The sequence below is a fragment of the Phodopus roborovskii genome, unplaced genomic scaffold (assembly GCF_943737965.1).
Source record: "Phodopus roborovskii unplaced genomic scaffold, PHOROB, whole genome shotgun sequence".
NCBI lineage: Eukaryota > Metazoa > Chordata > Mammalia > Rodentia > Cricetidae > Phodopus > Phodopus roborovskii.
The window spans coordinates 2,399,664-2,420,264 of NW_026126627.1; the positions used below are offsets into that span (position 1 = coordinate 2,399,664).

At 41.2% G+C, this 20,601-nt stretch overlaps 1 protein-coding gene across 1 annotated transcript in view; it reads right to left on the bottom strand.

Annotated features, from left to right (window-relative positions):
- The window catches only part of Fhit (fragile histidine triad diadenosine triphosphatase), an 810,295-nt gene that overhangs the window by 19,351 nt on the left and 770,343 nt on the right, over positions 1-20,601 (bottom strand). Inside the window, exon 6 of the mRNA XM_051206707.1 lies at positions 1,774-1,872. Coding sequence (XP_051062664.1) covers positions 1,774-1,872 — 99 coding nt within the window. The remainder of the gene's footprint in view (positions 1-1,773; positions 1,873-20,601) is intronic.

Consider the following 20,601-nt stretch of genomic DNA (forward strand, 5'->3'; position numbering starts at 1 on the left):
GCAAGACTTGCTTGGAAGACAGGTAAACTCAGGACTCAGGACAGAAGCTGTTAAAAAATTTAAAATCTTAATGTGTACAGATGACTTGCTCTTAGGTAGACCCCTTACGATTCCACAAAGGCCTTCACAAAACTCAGAGCTTTCTTGCCTATACCTGAAAATACCCATTGTACAGGGAGCCCAGAAAAACAATTTCAGTCTAATAGTACTTGAAGATGTGACACCCTCATTTCAACAGAGCATTCCAGAGTGACAAACTAGACTTCTAAAAAGGAACGGAATAGAAAACAGTGTTCATTATCAATCCTTTCTCTTCAGACAGAAGAGAAGGTGAGGAGTGAGGTTAAAAATAAAATATGACTGATAGCATCTGCTACACTTCTCTGCACTCCTCCATGGAAAGGAGCACAGACTTGACTCAAGCATGGAGGAACAAACTGAACTTTGCAGTGCTTGGCTGTGGTGGTCCTGCTTGAACTGAGGAGCCAGAAAGGCATAGAGGAAGCAGAGACCACCAGGCCACTGTAATGGCTGATACCAACATGGCCTACTGAGAACACCAAATAACCTCTGCTTCGCGCCAGTCCTGTCACTAGCCTTGTAAAATTGCTTGCTCACATCTGCCCCATGACACATCCAAAAATTACATAAGAAGTTAGAAAAGAGAAAGAGAGAGAGTAATTACTGGTTCCTGAATTTCCTTCCTTAACTCTTGAATAATCCTCCCTTGCATTCAAATTGACTCATCAAATATTTTTTCTCTAATTTCTTGTGTCTATACAGGTACTTCCCCTTTAAGTAGGTTATTTCAACTAATACCCTTGCATTGTCTACTCCAAATTCTTTCTGTGATGGTGACAAAAACCTGGGAAATGCCTTTAAAATTCCAGCACTTCGGGGGGGGGGGGCAGAGGCCAGCCTGTTCTACAAAGTGAGTTCCAGGACAGGCTCCAAAAGAGAAACCCTGTCTTGAAAACCAACCCCTGCCCCAGGGGAAAAAAAAAAAAAAAAAAGCACAAAACCTGTTAGAAAGAGGCATTCATGTACATGTACTCTTTCTAGCTTGAATCTTCAAAAACTTTCAACAAGTCACTAGAAGGGACAGCACCCTGAGACATTAAGTAACTAACATATTTTAACAGTAAGGCAGGGGAGAGAAAGGCTAGTTAATGCTGCCTTACATTTCATATCAAAGCAGTACCCAACAGTTTTCTTTCCATCTGTAGGGGGTTCTGTTCAAGATCTCCAATTGTGCCCCAAACTAGAGACAGTACCCAATGTTATTCTGTACATCTGATAAAAGTTAATTAGTGAAGTGTAGTGAGATATCAATAACAAAATAAACCAATTATACCAATGTACAGTAGTGAGATTTATGCAAACATAAATAGTGCCAGAGAGGTTGATGTTACTCAGATGGCCCATAAAGGCTCAACACTCTCCTGGCTGAGCCTATCAGAGACTGTAGCTTCCCCAGCCGTCTGGTCTGCTTGCATACTCAGAAGTGCTCTATTTACTAATAAATTACCTCTATCTCTACCGGTTACCAGACCCCTAGTCTAGTTCTTTGTTTCAGGACACAAGAACCTGGAAATATTGGGACTTTCTCTCTGGATTCCTATCCATGCCTACAACAGTGGCAAGAAGGGGTAATCAATCCCACATGGGTCAAGACTGTATTCACATAGCTTTCAGGTCCTTCATAGGCCATCATCTTTCATTTCCTGAGGCCCATCAGGGGATCATGGTGAAGGCGAAGAACTTGATGCTTACCTGAAAGTAGACACGCAGCTCCTCAGCTTCTGCAGCCATCTCGTCCTCAGATCTCCAAAGGGCTGGGGAGTCTTCCTCCTCTTTGTCATGTTTCTGGAGCTTTGGGGAAAATAGAATAGGCTCATTAAAGAATCCATGAGAATTTGAATAGTGTTGGGTAAAGGGGAAAGAGTGAAAATAATTTGCAAATTAGAGGCCCGTAGGTGTATCTTAATTACATTAATTGCCCAATTTTGAAAATAAAGAGTTTCACATAAGAAGTGACATTTCTTGCTTCTCTAATAAGATAACAAGATCAGGCTTAACTGGTGTTATTGCTGCCTGGTGCTTGCCTGATGAGCAGGTGCCTGGGACAGACAGGCTGTGTAAAGCGGGAGCTGCTGAGGGTATCCTGCCATTCCATACAGCTCCTATCGCCCTGCTGATGGGAGATGCCATTGTGTATATATGTTTCTTATACTGGTTAATGAATAAAGCACTGTTGGCCAATAGGAAAGCAAGATAGGCGGAACTAGGAGACAAGGAGGAAAGAGGAAGTAGGAAGGAGAAGTCAAGATGGAGAGTCTGGAAAAAGCAAAATGCCAGCCGGCTCCCCGGTAAGATAAGACCACGTGGAAATACATAGAAATGGGTTAATACTTAAGACAGAGCAAGCTGATAAGAAACAAGTAACTGGCCAACAGTATAATATCAAATACAGAGTCTCTGTGTGTTATTTGGGGCTGGCGCGGCGGCAGGACAAGACTGGCAGCGGGAGGAAAAGCCGTGCTCCTTACACCCTGCCATTCTCTTTTGATTGTCAGTACCATGTAATCGTTGTCTTCCTTGACTGAAGTTGTTTCCTGTTCGCCTCAGTCCTCCACTCTGACCTGCAGCTTATCTCTCACTCTCTCTGGCTTAACAGTCTTTTATGTACTCCAAGTTATTGCATGTGCCATGACAGGAAAACATTCTGAGCTGAGTCATGCAAGTCCCCTCCCTTTGGCTATCACACTATTGAAAAAAAAGAAATGGACCCAGCAGTCCTCAGCTGGGAAGCCTGAGGCTCTGGTCCAAGCAGGGGAGGGATTAGCCAGATTTCTCATTTTCTGACAGGTTAATAGTTGCAACTTCCTGGCTTTTCTTTAATGTTTCCTAGAAAGCTGTAACCCTGTTGCAAAGGAAGTAGCAAGAAACTAAGTCTTTCTTTCTGGGTCTGGATAAAATGTAAATGAATTCATTTTCCATTCTCAGTTTGTTTCCTAATCTCATTTAAGAAGTAGCAGGTTTATGAATCTAAGTGTACCTGTAACACTAGAAACTAGAAGAAAATAGCATAGAAAAACGACAACTTAGTCAATTTAGTTCCTCCATAGACCACATAAACATATGTATGTATGTATGTATGTATGTATATAATATATATTCACATATATTTATTTATACATTTACACAAATATATGTTTATGAGCAAATACGTTCAAGATTTCTGCAGAGTGAACAATATGCCTATTCAGTAGAGTTTAATCTCTCTCTTAATCTCCCATAGCTATTCATCATGTGGCTTTGCATGTGCCATAGTAAGCTGAAGGTGAAACTGCTCACAGGATGCATGTGTGGCGACTCATGTTACAGTGACTAGATAGGGGGTCGAATAGCACTTGGTGACTGACATCATTTATGATTTGGAGGGCAGCTTCTCTGATACTCATATTTCACATAATTTTTACATTTTCCTACTTAATTCCATTTACCCTGAAGGAAACTGGGGGCAGGGTGGATTTCCCTCAGAAAAGTCATTTACTTCTCCAGGTAGGTAATGCCAGGTGCCAGCATTTTCCCTAACCAGTTTCCTTTATCTTGGAGAATCTATACAAATGGGCAATTCCATAGTTACCATCCTCATTTCACTGCATATATACTCACTTTGAATTTTGATACTTTGCAAACAACCTTGAAGTTCAGCAAAACAGGTTGTCTAGGATGCTCAATGGGTAAGGCATAAACATGCCAGTTGATCACTGGAAACCATGGCAAAATGAGAGAATCACTCCCCACAGTTGTCTTCTGACTTCCACACACATGCTGCAGCATGTATCCCTAACCACCCCCCCCCCCGCGCACTATACAATACTGATAAACACAAATTTCAACTGAAAGAGTAATATTCATTCTCCTGGGCCCCAAACCCTCATCCTGCTGCAGAGACTCCACCCTGAAAGCCTGCAGCAGTCAAAGACTTTCCCCCATTCATCTCAGAGCAACTTAGATGTGGAAGGCAAAAAATACAGGAAAGATTAGCCTCGCTTTTCAGCAGGGCTGTATTTCCACACTAAGGAAGTCTGAGCCTAAATGAGGCTCATTAGCATAGAACTAGGCCACAAATATCTTTATGAGGGTCATGGATCTTCCCTTCAGAATTTGGCTGCCAGCAAACTGGTTTTCCATTTTGCCATACAGATTTAATTCTTCTTAGTGGAAGAAATGCACATTAAGAAGTCATTTCCTTGCTCGTAGAAGCAGATATGACGCAGTTGCTACAGGCGAGTCAAATGGGATTGCTATTCTACCCAAGAACTAATTTTCATTTTGCTACTACCTTTGGGTCTGTTATAAATCCATCTTGTAACAGTGTGATGAGAAAGACGAGAAGTAAGTCAAAAGCCAGAGAATGTGGCCTTCCCACTGTGGTTTTCCCATAGGAAGACACAGAAATCATGCTTTAAGCATCCTTGTCAACACAGACCATGCCAGATGACTCCAAATCATTTTGAGGCTAAAAACCATTAATGCTTCCTGGTTATTAGGCACCCTTCTGGTGGTATCGTATGCCTTACAGATGGCAGCACTTAGATAATGTTTATGGGAACTAGGAAACCAATAGAACAAACTAAACATGTTTGCAAAGTTCTGTTGGACATGACTGTTAACAAAAGTTTTCAGGTTTCCTCTTATAGGCCCTAGTTGAAAGCTTATGGATTTTTCTTTTAAAGTCAGCTGAACCCTGGATTCCTGTTGTACTCACTACAGAAACTTTAAAAGACACAACTTACACCAAGGATTCTGATTGAATAGAGATTTTGAAAAAGAAAAAAAAAAAAAAAAACCACAACTATTGAAGGAAAAATGTCTGTGTATGCAGGTAAAGGCTCTTACATGAACTTGTATCTGTGCCAACAACTTTTCAGAGGGTACCACAATCCACAGTTGTCCAGTCTCAGACATTAAATGTTTTATACATTGTGTGTGTGTGTGTGTGTGTGTGTGTGTGTGTGTGTGTGTGTGTGGTGTGTAGTGTTTGCATATAACCTTTGCATATCATCTGAAATAATACTCTCCCACCTGTAAATTGTCTATAAATCACAAATACAACACAAATGATATGACAATAATCATTCTACTTGTGTTCAGTAGAGATGCCATTTATTTTCTGCTATTTTCTGTCAATGGTTGCTTGCACCCTTAGATGACAACCCACAGACCTAGGGCCCACTGTAACTTATCTATCCTTAAGCCTATCCCTCAGGTCCTTTCAACTGTATGGCATCTGTCTTTTGCAAACCCCAATTTGGTGTGGTTTTCTTTGTTTAGTGTAAGTCAAAGCTGCTCCTGGGTGGCAAGATTTGTCAAAGTAGCATAATAATGCTAACTAGTTCAGGACTTTGCAGTCTCTTCAGGGACTGGGTGGTTTGAATAGCACAGGAGGGAAAATTTTCTGCTTTACAAGAGCTATGGTGGATACTAGGAAATTAAACCTGCAGAATTTTGTGGAAAAATTCTGAGTAAGCTAACAGCATGATTACAGTACTCCATTGCAAGGCTAACAAAGAAGAGTTCCACAGTCTTAAGTAATAGTTTACCTCAAAGGCCAGTTTGAGTTGAACGAATCTTAGTTGGGAATTTCATTTGTAAATAAATGACTATAGGCTGCAAGAAGGGAAAGGCAGTGCCTCCCTACTATCACATCTAATATAATCTGTCCCTGCAGTGCCACGGACCCTGTCTCCTGCAGTCCAAGGCATCCACACGGGGTAGACAGTCATTAAACAGTTGATTTCCAGTGCTGTGGGATTGCCAAATGGAAAAGAGCTGGGTCCAGGTCACCTTGTTGCAGAGCTTCTAGAGTCAACTGGATTTCACCAACCAATGGTGTTACAATCATAAATAGTGATAGTAGCCAGACAGGACAGCACACACCTTTAATTCCAGTCTTGGATAGATCTCTCTGAGTTCCAGGCCAGCCAGGGCTACATTGAGAGACCCTGTCTCAAAACAAACAAACAAAACAAAACAAACAAACAAACAAAACAGGAGAGTGATGGGAGAGAGGCTATTATCTAAGGCGTATCCAACAAGAGCTCCCCAGGCCAATGATTTAACAATAACAAGAACAAATTCCTCTGCCACAGTTTCGCTCTCTGTAGAATGGAACCAGGGGGGAGACTAGTCTGTAGTGCCTGACACAGGAAGGCCTCCTGCATTTCCTGTGACTTCTGGCTGTTGCTACCATTACTATTATTAGTGTTAGGCTGGATACATTGTCTTCATAAGTGACCATTGACCACCTCAGCAAATTGCTTCCAAGAATCAAAGACCCTTGCCTGCTTTTATGTCTCTCTAGCTGTATTCAAGTGCTGACCCTGTCTGCCCCATCAAGGATGGAAAAATATGGTCAGAACTGAAATCCCTGCTAATTAATTCTAATGACACAGTATATCTAAAACAGACCTTAGGTCCTTCATTTCTGTAATGATGCACAATAATCCCTAACTTCCACATTGATCCTAGGAGGAGTGAGTCATGAGCAGAGGCTTATTACAGAAGGCAAATCAGCATTCTAGAGTGAAAACATGAGCTGAAGGTCAAGGAAATCCACATTACCATTGGGGCATATGTTTGCTTGTGTACATGTGTACTTTTTTTGTGCACATGGGAAGCTGGGGGGTCAATGCCAGGTGACTTCCATTATCACTATATTTTCTAAAGCTCTCTCCCTGAACCTGAAGCCTGGAATTGAGAGCACAGGCAGACAGTGCCAGCCCAGCTTTTCCCCTGGATGCTGGGGACCAAAGCCCTCATGCTTGTGCCACAATCACTTAACTCATAGCCATTTTCCAGACTTAAGTGTGTATACTTAGTGAAATCCAAATTTAAATGGCCTCCACATTTGATCTGGAAAGTTACCTTAGGTGACCCTTAGGAAGTTGCCACAGGAAGACCATGAACTACAGCTGGTAACCAGGTTATTCCCAGACCTACTTAGCTGTGGACTGTTGTGGGGGCAGATTGCACACACATCACGTTCAAGAGTAGAATGAGACGTGCCCTCTATTGCTACTATTATTGCTGTGTGGAGTCCTGCACAAATCATGAGCTATTTTAATTCTCTAGTGCATCGATGGCAAGATGTACACTTCTTCACATTTCAACATCCTGGAAATCAAAACGTGACCTGTCACGAACAATGTGTCACAGTTTGATTGTTAGGGTTTTCATTTTCAGTGATACACTGCATAGCAGCACTTCTGAGTGTGGTGGGATTTGATGTACTGGAATTCTCCATCTCTTTTCTGCCTTAAGTCCCAGAAGCTAAAGGTGACTCAGCTGGCTGTGACAGTGCTGGACATCAAGGCTCTCTTCTTTCTGATGCCACAAGAGTTGACATTCCTCACAGATGTTTTGTTATTTGAAGGAAGGTCTGAGGCAGTGTGACAAAGTTAGCAAAAACTTGAACCAAAGTCTTTATTCCCACTCAATACATTGAAGTCTGTGATGGCTCTTCCAGGGGAATTCTGCTTCTCTAAAACTTTTGAAAAGGGATTTTTTAAAAAATGTATCTGCAGTCATCTCACTTGATCTGCTTGAAATGACTTTCGGGGAAGGAAGTGTTAAGAGGATTTCTAGAAGTGCTGATATGTACAGATTCTGATACTGCTCCCTGTGTGCTGAGTGTGTTATCGCAAGGTGTATGGGGAAATGATTAATTCCCCTGCGTAATGCCCAGGCTGTCTTGGCTATTGATGCTTTTCTAGGCCTGTAATGGAATACAGTAGGAGGAATGACTCACGGTAATTTGAATGTTTTGTAGAATGTGGAACTAACCTGTAGTATATGTCAAGCTGCCTTCAAAAGGGAGAAAACCAATTTAATGTGTTCCTTAAGAAGCACGTATCTGAGTGGAACCTGGTTGCTCTTATAAAAGAATATACTTTATTGTTATCAGTTTTATATAACAACTTACAGAAGAAAGAGCTTGAATAAAGCATTTCCATGGGTGAGTATTTCTGTTTATGTAGGAGTTATGTAAATAAATTATTTGAAGGAAAAGTGTTAGACTACATAGGACAGTGAATCTTTCATTTTTATAGCTCTGATTCTCCCCTGTTATTGCCCTCAACTAAACTAACTTTACCAAACACACCTCCTCTTCCAGACTCTGTGCTAGGTTTTATGAGTGATATCTTGATAAGTAAGCCAAAAATTCTTGTCTTCTGGAGTCTAATTCAATAAGGCAGGATGATTCATGTTTATATCGTGTAATAGGAATTTGAGGAATTGGAATTGTGGAACTGGACTGGAAGTTCCACCCAAATGCTGTTAGAAAAGAAGAATAACTCTTGCTAGAGTGAGGGTCTGAGGTTATCACTAAATTAACAGAGATTGGAAATGGATGTAATACCTGGTGTGAGGACAGGGTTTCACTGCTCATTTCATGCAATTGCTGTCTGAGCCAGTTCTCCAATATCATGTGTACTTGGCAGGCATCACCAGCTAACCACAGCAGCTTTTCTGCTGAACTATAACATGTTCTGGGCAGCTTCTAATCAGAACTTGTCTGTCCCAATAGTTTGAAGATGGTACACATATGCCAGTGACCCAGAAGATGTTTCCTAGTGTTACAAATACAGTACTATGGATACCTTAGAATCTATGGGCTAGGGAGTATGCTCAGTGCTTAATAAGTACAGTTTGCTCTTGCAAGGACCTGGGTTCGATCCCCAGCACCAACATGGTAACTCTGAACCACCTGTACCTCCATTCCCAACCAATTTGACACCCTCTTCTTTCCTCTGTGGGTGCCAGGTATGTACTGGGTCACAGACATACATGCAGGCAAAACATTCACACAAATACAATAATTAAGTAAATAAGCCTAAAGAAATGAACATTATCTAGCTTTGACTCTTATTCCCCTTCCAGTTATGTTTTAGGCCTTTTAATTGACCAGGAAAAACTCTTAATGAGTTTTATATGTCCTCATTGTACCACCAACATGACTTCTGACAAAATGGGAGAAACAATCCAGAATGTAATTGCCACAAAATTGTTTTGATTAGATCATTCTAATCTTATGGCAAATTATCTGTGGTTTCATTGAAACAGAAAACAATAGTTAATTTGAAAAATGTATTACTAAAAAGTAGGTATGGTTAGGCAGTGTGGGTTTTAGTTTAGTGCAGTTAGTAGATAGATTCAAAATCAGAGAACTAAGAAGACCAGAAAGCTTTCCATAAAAAATGGCTAGAGAAAGAATTGGGGAGGATAAGCCACAGGAGATGGGATGCAGGAACAATAGGATCTGAGATGGTATGGGTGGGGAACTTTAGTTCCCTATAACTTAGCACTTGGCTCTGCCTTGTAGATGTCAGTTCTATTCTGGCCCCTGGCAATAAAGCTCAACATGCTGGTTTCCCTAGGAGACTGCTCTAAACCAGTGTGAAAAACCTCCTCTTCCTACCCCAAAACTGCGCTACTTCTATTCAGCCCCACAGTAGCCAAAGTCTCTGAGTACCACCACCCCCAACCCTGTCTTCCCACTGACACTGAGATGTACTGCATTATTTAAAATATTCCCTCACTTGTGGCTCACCCTCCCAACCTCTGTCTCTTCTCAGTACCTTGTATGGTAAACAAGGGATAGTCTTTCTGGGTACTAGGCAGATTTGCCCATATGGACACCCAATATGTACTATCTTGGAGGCTTGATAAATCACATCTTGTGTCTTGCTTTGCTTTGTGACAGGATTTTGCTATCTAGTTCAGGTTCATCCTCCTTCCTTGGACTCCTGGGAGATAGGATTACAGGTGAATGTCACCAATTCTAACTCAGCCCTTACTTTAACATGGGGTTTTTGTCTATAGTTTTTCTTTTCTTAGAAACCTTGAGCTCTTCAAGTATCTCTTCATTGAAAACTACATTCACTGTTTCCTTCCTTACACTTACATGAATTATTAAATAATCATGTAATTTATGGGATTATTAAGTAATCCCATAAACCTCTTGGTGTCTCCATTCATTGGGGAGATTCCAAAGCCATTTATTTGTCATATTATATAGAAATTCAGGTAGTCATCAGAGCCATCATTATTTTATTAGTTGCCAAAGATTTGACCTAACCATAACTTGCTTGAAATGGTTTTGTGTGTATGTACTGGCTATAGGGCCAAAATGCTGAATCAGCTCCTCTATTAATTAGTGTCATCCCACATTGTTGAAGAAGTATAGAGTTGATGTTTTAATAATTTGGAACCTATTCCCCATGCAGGGATGCCTTGCCCAGCCTTGATGCAGGGGTAGGAACTTGGTCCCATCACAACCTGAAATGCCATGCTTTGTTGAATCTCATGGAAGGCCTGACCCTTTCTGAACAGAGGAGGAGCGTGGATGGGAGGGGCTAGGTGGGAGGGGAGTAGATGGGAGGTGGGAGCAGAGAATAAGAAGAGAGGAGGGAGGGGGAAACTGTGGTTAATATGTAAAATAAATGAAAACATTTAATAAAACCAAAAGGATGTGTAGCTGTCCCCCAAGTATTTATCAATAAGAAAAATCATAGCATGGGAAAATAATTATGCCAAACCAGTACTATAACAGAGTCCAATTGCTTATCCAATTGTATACTGAAGTATCACATTGTCAAACCTATTGCCAAAGCAGCAGATAAGACCTTGTGAGCTTTGGAGCAGATATTACTCAACTAACTGTGAACACTATGCAATATAGAATGTAACCATAAAACCTGTACAAACAGAAGTGGACATTTCAGGTGGGTCACATGCTGTCCAAAATCAACCAAACAGCAACAAAAACCTGTCTTCAATGACTCACACCCAATTGTTCAGTTTCCTATAAAATTCATGTTAGAAGCAGTTGAACAAACAGCAAATGTGACTCAATTGAAATATGCAGAAAGTCACTTGTCAGGAGAGCAATCACTGTAGCTATGCTGAAATGTATACAGGACAAACCCAATGGACCTGCCATGATGCCTCATGTGTGGCCATCATCATTTCTTATAGCATCTCTGGGCAGAAAGAAAGCCCAGAGATGAGCTGTGAGGGCTGGTGTACAACTTGTTATGCCTGAAAATCATCACCATAGATAGGTTGAAGTATGACCTGCCTTATTTTTGGGACACCCCACTGTTGAATGCTTCTGCTGCACTGAGTTTCATTGCTAAGGGTCATGACTGACCTCACTTAACAGCTAGCCTTGGAATTCTGGTGAATACCCCATTACATTGAGAGCCTGCCTACATGAGCTCAGTCAAGAAATCAATTGCATCCAGTAGGAGTTCTTTGCTCTTCAAATAATTATAGACTTCTGACTAGTTTTACTTTAGTAAAAAATCTTCCTGTCTCACTCCTGCATTTACGGAAGAAATGAACAAACCACAGTAATGTCCTTTTTTTTTTTTTATAGCCTCACCACTCCACCATTTCTGATACTTGGAGACCTTTCTGGAAGTCTTCTGCCTCGTGTGTCCCTGAACTGCTGCTTCCTTCTCAACATACTAAGTGAATCAATTTCACCATCCTATTTTCCTCATGAAACCCTCAAGTCAGGTAGGAATGTAAACCACTCAGCCAATGTTGTAGATACTTTGGAGCAGCATTTGTTTCTATTAATGTTTACTGGTTCCTACTGCACCCTTACACCCCTTGCTAATCCCTTTGGAATTTTGATTGGGTCAACATTTTTGTGCACATGGGCTGTACAACAGCACAGAAAACACAGTCACAGTTGTCCACAGAGAGCAACTCAAGGCTGGGATCAGGAGCCAGCTGGAGTTCCTCCTCATCTGAGGGCAAATTACATTTCAGGGCAGTTCTCAGGAAGTAAAGTAGGTCATCAATATCTCATCCCAGGCTCCATCATAGCTGAGGTCTTCTGGTTTTCCAGTGGGTGGGAAGCTGGTGAAGTGACAAGGACTGGAGACTTCTACAAGTTTGCTTTCCTGAGGCCTCTGCTTCTAAAATCATGCTCACTGAGAAATGAAATGAACTCTTTCTAAAAGTGGAGCTTGCCACGGCACAACTCCAGAGAAGGAAGCATTTATTCAGAAAGCAATTTCTTTGGCCAGTTATGTTCTGTAAGCCCTTTCCCCCTGTGTTTCAGATATTGGTGTTTGAGCAAGAGTGTTCCCCTTTAATCCTGGAGTGATGTCAGCCTTCAGTACTCAGAACAGGGGATGGAAGAGGCACAGAGCCAATTTCTGCCTCCTTTTGAACCTCCTGAACACTTTGTTCCATATTTGCTCTGCCACATATGGCTTATTTCTTTCAAAGGCACCTCACACGGTTTTTAGAAGCACGCTCTATAGGCAAGATAACTTTCCACTCCCTAAGAGGATAGAATGTTTGCCCTATAGGAAGCTGAGCCAACACACAACCAAGAAAGGCAGGCAAGCTCACAACAAATAATGCATGTAGACATAGCCTCACATGCCTTCTTAACCCAATATTCTAAACAGCATCGACTATGTTTTCTAGATAAAACACATTTGGAAAAGCTGGCCCAAATGGAGTTTTTGCACACTTCTAGTTTCTATGCATTTGATGCTCATTCTTTGCTGAATCTATTCCATTACTCAACAGATAGTAGTATGCTGGTACATGGTATTTCACACTCCAATAATAAACAGTTTAGACAGCACTTAGCACCCTTGAGAGACTGTAGGCAGACAACTAGCAAGTATGATCATTCCTCATTCTCCTATGAAGAGTTCAGAATTTACCCCAGCCCTGTAGGATATGAAAATCCATCCTTTAGATAAGGTGGCATGGTGTTTGTGTATAACTTTTGTATATTCTTCCATATACTTTAAACCATTCTTTGATAACTTATAATAGTTGATACAATGTGAATACTAGAGAAAAACTTTATATGTAGCATTGTTCAGGCAATAACAAGAAAAAGAAGGAGAAGAAGCCTGTACTTGGGTCCACTGTATTCAAACCTATCACTTCCATGAGAACAGGGGAGACTGACAATAGGCAGTCTGGTGTACAAAAATTGCTTTGAGGAGAGGGACTGCTAGGCTGAGAGAGCTCACCATCACCAAGTGCAAACACTGTGAGGAGGGAAAGATGCTGTGTGGACTGTTTATTGGCCAAACAGCAAATGACTTCAGCAGAGTGAGGAAGTCTTAAATAGAGGGCAAAAGACAAACACAGGAGCCCGAGTGTCAGAGAGAAGGTAATTGAACAGTTTCTTGTCAACACACACTTATTCAGAAGACAGTGTCAGGCAGGAGTGATAATCCCAGATGCAGGGAGCTGAAGGTGGGGAGGGCAAGCAAAAACATCGCCTGTAGACATGGGCAGTGGCTCTGCTGGGCCTTTCATCTCATCCCCCCTAATGTCAGGCCTTGCTAAAGAGATACTCTGCACAGAGAATTAGGTGAGCAGAAAGATGTTTACACAAGTGGTAGCCTCCTCAAAGCCAGGAAGACACAGCTGGCCTGTCACACATTCTCCTGCATTTCCATTGGCCTGGGGCTGGCACTAGGTCCCATGTCTTGGCAGACAAAAAATGACTAACATAAATTCTCTCTACCTAAAACTCACCTGAACTGGTCACTAGTCTTTCCTTCTACAGGAACAGGTTCTACCCCAGGTGACAGAAGCCACACCCTCTGAAGCTGTTTCTCACCCATTAGAAGTCATTGCCTCTGATGCCTACAAATTTATCAATTCCTCACTGGATCTGTCCCAGGGTCCTTCAAAGTCCCTGGCCTGAGTGAGTGTATTGTACAAACAAATTAGGAGCCAATCTTTCCCAAACATCTCTATTTCCTTTAAAACCCTTCTTTAATGAAGAAAGGAAGACATAAAGCCTCAATGGCAGCTACAACACCAAGTTCACCATGCATGACAGCAGATCTTTCTCACCAAGGATTTCAGTGTTTTTCTCCCATTTTCATCATATTTGAGAGAAATCAAGCTTTCCTTGCTATTGGCCCAACTGTTCATTTTATATCCCCCATGATTGCTCACAACCCAACACCCAACATATGTCAGAGATATAAGGCAACTGCAAATGCCCTTATCTGCACCCCCACACACATACAAACAAGTTTGCCACAGTGAAAAATTAAAATACAGCAGCAGGGTTGTGACAGTTTTGAAACATTGTTCTAAAAGAGAATCCTCACCTATCTCAACTTCCTACTGTGAACCTCATGGTCCAAATTTTATTACTGAGAAGTCTCAAGAGGCCACGGAGAAGGTCAGGCCTGGGACATACAAGTAAAGATAATGATGAGCATGTATTCCTTCATTTGAAAACCTTTTCCTGGTTGTTTTCCCCAATTCCAGATGAAAGTATTATTGGTGAGTGTTAGTGAATGAAGGACCCAACGAAAGCTTGCAAGAGCGTCACTATGTGAATTAATCTCACTTTCATCCTGTTCAAAGGTTTAAAGGGCTTTTTTCATTTATTTTTATTTTATGTGCATTGATTGATGTTTTGTCTTCATGTATGTCTGGGTGAGGTTATCGTGTCCCCTGGAACTGGACTGTCATGTGGGTGATGGGAACTGAACCTGGATCCTCTGGAAGAACAGTCAGTGTAGCCAACCACTGAGCCATCTCTCCAGTCCTAAAGGAGTTTTTAAAGGACAAAAGGTAAAAAATAAGCTTTGAAACAAATTCTTAAAATTTCTGGTTTCCATTTAAAGGCCCAGACACAAGTATATGGGAAATGCTTGGTCCCAGAGTCAGAGTTTGATTTGGTGACTGATTAAAGACACTCTGAAACAAACAGTCCTGTGATATTTGAATCCTGTTTGCCATATTGTTTCTCAGGATGCTGACATTATATCTTGCTTACATGTTACTTCTCAGGTTGCTGATGTCATAGCTTGCATGAAGGCAATGTGATCCTTTACTGTTCTGTTGTGTTAGAATTGTGTTCTATAACATGTAGATCATTCATGTCCCAGTGGAGTAGAGCAACAAAGTCTGATGTCAGAAGAATAGAATATTATAAAACAATATAAACAAATGTTCAATATCCCATATTCAAATCTTTCCTTACTCAATTCTTAGTCCCAAGTCTTATATCCATTATTGTCACTCACACACATACTAAATTAATGTAAAAATATCATCTTCAGCTGTAAGTGAATTTGAGATATAAATATATCTGCTGTTGTGTGGGCTGGCAAGGATATGACATTTATACCAAGAGTATACATGGGATCAACCTCTTCATAAACTAGTTTTATGTACCGCCTAATATTGTCTGTGAGATATTCACCACCATATACTCTGCTTTACACATTCGCACTATGTTCTATTTCTGTAGCAGAGTACCCCTTGTCTAGATGCTAATAACATGCAGGCAATCACAATATAAATTCGTGCTCTTTCTCCATTTTATAACCTCTTTGAGTCTGTTTGTTTATGTTGATTCCTAAAACAAGACTGTATTTTGAGAGTGCTGCAACTCCATTATTGCTGCCTTCCACTGGGGAAAGGAACAGTGAACTGATTCCTATTTGCATGCACAGGCTATTGAAAACAAGATTCATTTCCAAGCTATTTTGACATTGGCAATAACTGACTCTAGTTCATTGACATTAGGCAAAGCCTGGTAGCTAAATTATTAGTCCAAATCTGCAAGTGCTCCTAATTGGTTATTAGATTGTGGCTAACTGGATGCCAACAATCAAACATTTTCAAGTAAGGCAAACTGATTTTTTGGCATTCTAGAGGCAAAAAAGCTCAGTGATTAACTGTCCTTTCATGTGGCAAATGGTTAGTTTGGGCTTTGAGTGCATAGACAACCAACCCATCTACTTAAAAAAGAAGTTAGATTCAGGGCTATATCTTTCAGCAAAAAGACAGCAAAATGACCAGGAGTAAATGATGGTCTGTGGGGAATTGCCTGCTCTCCTGGCTGAGGAAGAAATGTCCTTGGTCTAGTTCTGGGGGGCCTTTCTGCTCTAGGTTAGTGGACATCAAGGGGTGGGAGCCCAAGGATAATGATGGCATCAGTATGTTGTTCTATTTTGATTGCAATTGATGGGGCATCTGCTTTCTGCTTAGCACTGTGCTGGGTGCCAAGTATGTAGTGCTACTACACAGAGGATGCCTTGGGGGTTTTATTGCTGTCATAAAGCACCATGACAAAAGCAACTTGGGGAGGAAAGAGTTTATTTGGCTTTCCAATAACTGCCCATCATCAGGGGAAGCCAAGGCAGGAACTCAGGCAGGACATGAAACTGGTAGCAGGAACTGAAGAAGAGGCCATGGTAGAGTGCTTCTTAAAGAATTAACTGTTTTGTTTTATGTAGCTTGGAATGTTAGGTCTTCATTCAGGCCTGAGAAGCAGCTTTCTTTAATGGACTTAGACAGAACCCTTTGCTCAAGGCCATTGTAGTAACTGTTAAATCCAGTGTCAGCCTAGTCTATATAGTACGTTCTTAGCCAACCAGGGATACAGAACAACACCTTGTCACAGAACAAACCAACTTCAACAAACCATGAAGAAACATACATAAGGGACTTGCCAATTTTAAAGGTAGAAACTGGATTATGAGTGAAGCCAAGGCAGCTTCAATTGGTTTCCTCATACTTGATGTCTCACATTTTGGCACTAAAGGCCCTTAATTTCCACTTCATCTTTATTGCTCAACCCATATGAATAGGCAATATTCTCTAAGCAGCCTGCTTTGCCCAGTATCAGCCCATTGCATGTGCTGTTCTCAACTTCATGGAATACATGAATAAACATTTATTCCCAGAACCCACCCAAGTATGTCCATTTCAGAGATTTCAGGAGATTTATTACAAATACTATCATATGCATTTATCTTCCTCACTAAGTTATAGCTTACATGAGTGCAAAATCGTGTCTATCCATGACAGCTCATCTTCATCGACCTTCAAAACATCCGTGATTGTAGTTCAATCAAATGCTTTAGCAATGACTTCAAATTTAATACCTTAATGACAGTGAGCTTGTAAAAATGACAGGTAGACACGGAGAAGGTGTTTATGAAATACTTTTTATCCAAATGAACCAAGCTTAAGGAAATACTCAGGAGGATGGCACAGGTCTATCCATCCTCTGGCCATAATCAATAATGGATTGATTATCTTTATGAACTACAACATGAGAAGGAAAGAACAGAGACATGCTGGAAAAGACATACAGAACAAAGAAGATTTCTTTGCAGCACAGTTATTCATCAGACTTTGATGGTATAATAAAGTTATGAAGGCTGTGAATAGAGAACCAGTAAATATCCCCTGCTAACCCAATCTTTGTCTCCAGAACCTAGTAGCTACATCATTCTCCTTTCGAGGATACCTAGAGAGAAAAACACACATCAGAAATGTAAATGAAAATCTGTGCATGCCTGTTTGTGGGCTGGTAGTCTACCCTGCTAGCGACAGTTGCACTTTTTAGTGCCTAGACTTCTGACTGTCCCATAGGAATCATTGTCTGAAGGGGAGGCTGGAGAAAGGACTGCAAATTAGCACTCTAAGATTTTGGCAGGCTTCAGATGGTCCACTAGCCAGTGTGAACCCAGAGCTATTCGCCATCTTGAGACACCCTAATAGAATAAGAGGGAACATTAGCACCCCATTGTTATGGTTAATCATGATTATCAACTTGACAGGTTCTAGAACCACTTAGAATACAAACCTCTGGTTAAGCCCATGAGGAAGTTTGTAGACTTAATTAACTGGGGTGGGAAGAGACGCCTAAATGTGAATAACACCAGACTCCCAGACTATCAGAAGGAGAAAGTGAGGTGAAGAGCAGCATTCATTGCTCTCTGCCTCCTCACAGATGATACAATGTGGCAAGCTGCTCATACTCTTGATGACAAGAGTGTCCCACATGATGGACTGTATTCTTGAACTATGAGCCAAAATAAACCCTTCCTTCCTTAAGTTGCTCTTAACACATAATTTATCAGAGCAACAGGACAAGTAGCTAGTGAACTCACTTTGTAAGACTTGGCTTGATACCAGCTGGTTCCTACAGCCCCTTCTCATAGAGTATGTTCTTCCACATGGCATCCTAATTGTGTTATGCACAAGCTGTGTGGAGTAGGGCTTCCTTTGCTTTTACTCACTGTGAGTATACCCAATAAAGTTGTGTGTGTGTGTGTGTGTGTGTGTGTGTGTGCCAAAGGCTGCTGTCAGGTTGTCTTCCTCAATCACCCTCACCTTATCTTTCTTTGAATATTTTTACTAAATCCAGGGCATGGGGTTTAGGCTATACTAGATGACTAGTAAACATGAAACTGGTATTCAGGCTAGACTAGATAACTAGAAAACACAGAGCTTGGTGTTCAGGCTAGACTAGTTGGCTAGTTGGATACTCTTGTTCTCACATTGTTCCTCACCCTAGGATTATAGTCACTAGGCTATATTTAGATCTTTTCATAGATCCTAGGGATTCAAATGCAGGTCCTTTCATTTGCATGACAAATACAGTAGTTACTGAGTCACTTTCCCCAGGCCATTTTAAATCAAATTATATAATTACTTAGTGCAAACAGCGAGGCCAGATTTTCTGAGAATTAGTCTAACTTAAGCCTGATAATCATGTTTCATGTTTTAGATCCACAGCAACACACATGAAATCTACAGATTTGAGCTGGCTTATATGATTCCAATTGCACAGTTTCTCAAACAGTGAGCTGGAAATTTAGCAAGAAAAAGAAAATCTATCAGATAAATATTTGGATTTAAAATTGTTCAAGTAAAATTAGCTAGCTACTTGAAATAGCTTCTCAAATGAATTGGACTGAAATAGGTTATTGTGCATTCTCATGGTCCAGTGTGGAGCCTTCCTCACTGAGATATGATCTTTTCATGCCCTTTCCACACCCCTTATTTCATGAAAAATGAGGGAAAAGGAGAAACAAAAGAAACACCTAGAAATTCTAGGATTTGTGAGAAAGGTCAGTCCTCTGCTCTGGGGTACAGGGGAGGGGGCTATAAATTCCCACACACCCAACATGTGTGAATAGTTGGATTATCTCATCTCATGATCCTAACAATGGTACTTAAGTACTATGGGTTCAGTTATGTCTGCCCAAGGCATGCTGAAAGCCTACCCCAAAGTACCAGAGAGTATAGCTTCCTTTGAAAATAGGGACTTCACAAGATAACCAAGTTACAATAGGAGCATTAGAGCTGCCTCAATCCAATATGATTAGTGTCCTTCTACAAAGGAAAACTTTGGAGAGAGACAGCCATGCACACCAGAAGATACCATACTGTATGAAGGAAGCTAGAGGCGAGGACAATGGAGTTACCAATGGAGGAATACTGAAGTTGCCAAATGACCACACAGCAGATGAGGGGCATGGATCATATTTCTCCCTCCCAGGCCAGAAGGAGCTGACACTGTTAACATCTTGATTTTAGACTTCCAGCTTCCAGCGCTGGGAGACAATGAGTTTATTTTGTGTTAGCCGCCATTAGTGTGTGCTTAGTCATAAGAGTCACTGCACTCTAAAAGCATCTTCCTCTACTCCACAATCCACAGCTGCCCAGGCACAGCAAATCTTCAGGGCCTGCCCAGGGTCCCAAGGCTGTCATGAGACACCACTAGAGTCCACAATCAGAGCTGAATCCAGAACTCAAGCCCACAGTTAGTGTCACACAAGGCATGTCTGGGTCTCCTTGACCCAGAAGCCTAACAAAGTCCTGTGTCACATCCCAGAAATGGCTAAAGTACTGTGATCCTTCTTATGTTTCATAACTAAAGTAAAACATAAGTGGTTCCCATTTTCATGTGGATACCCAAAGCCATTAATTTCAAACAAGAATGACTCTGGAAATACCTGCTTCCTAAGTCTTCGGAATTTACCTTTTCTCAGGGTGAGGGTAGCAGTGTTATTTTGTTTTTACCCCATCTCCAAAAACAGAATAAAAGGCCAAATATCACCTGCCAATTATGAAAGCCATCAGGGGAAATGACAAAGAACAGCACAACTTGATGACAGAATCACAGAAGAGTGAGCTGAGCAGGTGGGCATAAGAGGCTGTCGTAGCAGATAGGGAAGGAAAGACAACAAAAACGGATATGTCCCACAAAGGCCATCAAGACTGAAGCAAAATAATTGTTGAGAAGAAATGAACTCCTGGTATAGAAGGAAAAACAGAAGAAGAAAAAGAAGGAAGTTAAGACAATTCTATAAGAACACAGTACTGAGATGAATCCAATAGCAAAAGGTGACCCTACCAGGGAGGACAGCTCACATCCATGGTCAACTACAACTGGGCATTTTTAAGGATAAAATCATTGTGACAAAAGTTCAGTGGTGTGGAACCTTGCCTTGCCTTGTCTCTTATGTGTGTGTGTGTGTGTGTGTGTGTGTGTGTGTTTATGCACATGGGTGTGATTATGTGTGGAGCTCAGAGGAGGGCGTTGGGTATCTTAGTTACTCTGCACCATGCTCATTTTGAGTCAAGATCTGTTGCTGAATTCACATTTTTGTTCTCAGCTAAGGGGATAGCCAGCAAGTCTCAGTAATGCTCCTGTGTCATCCTCCTCAGTGCTGGTATTACAAACCTATGTTGGAACATGGGTGCTAG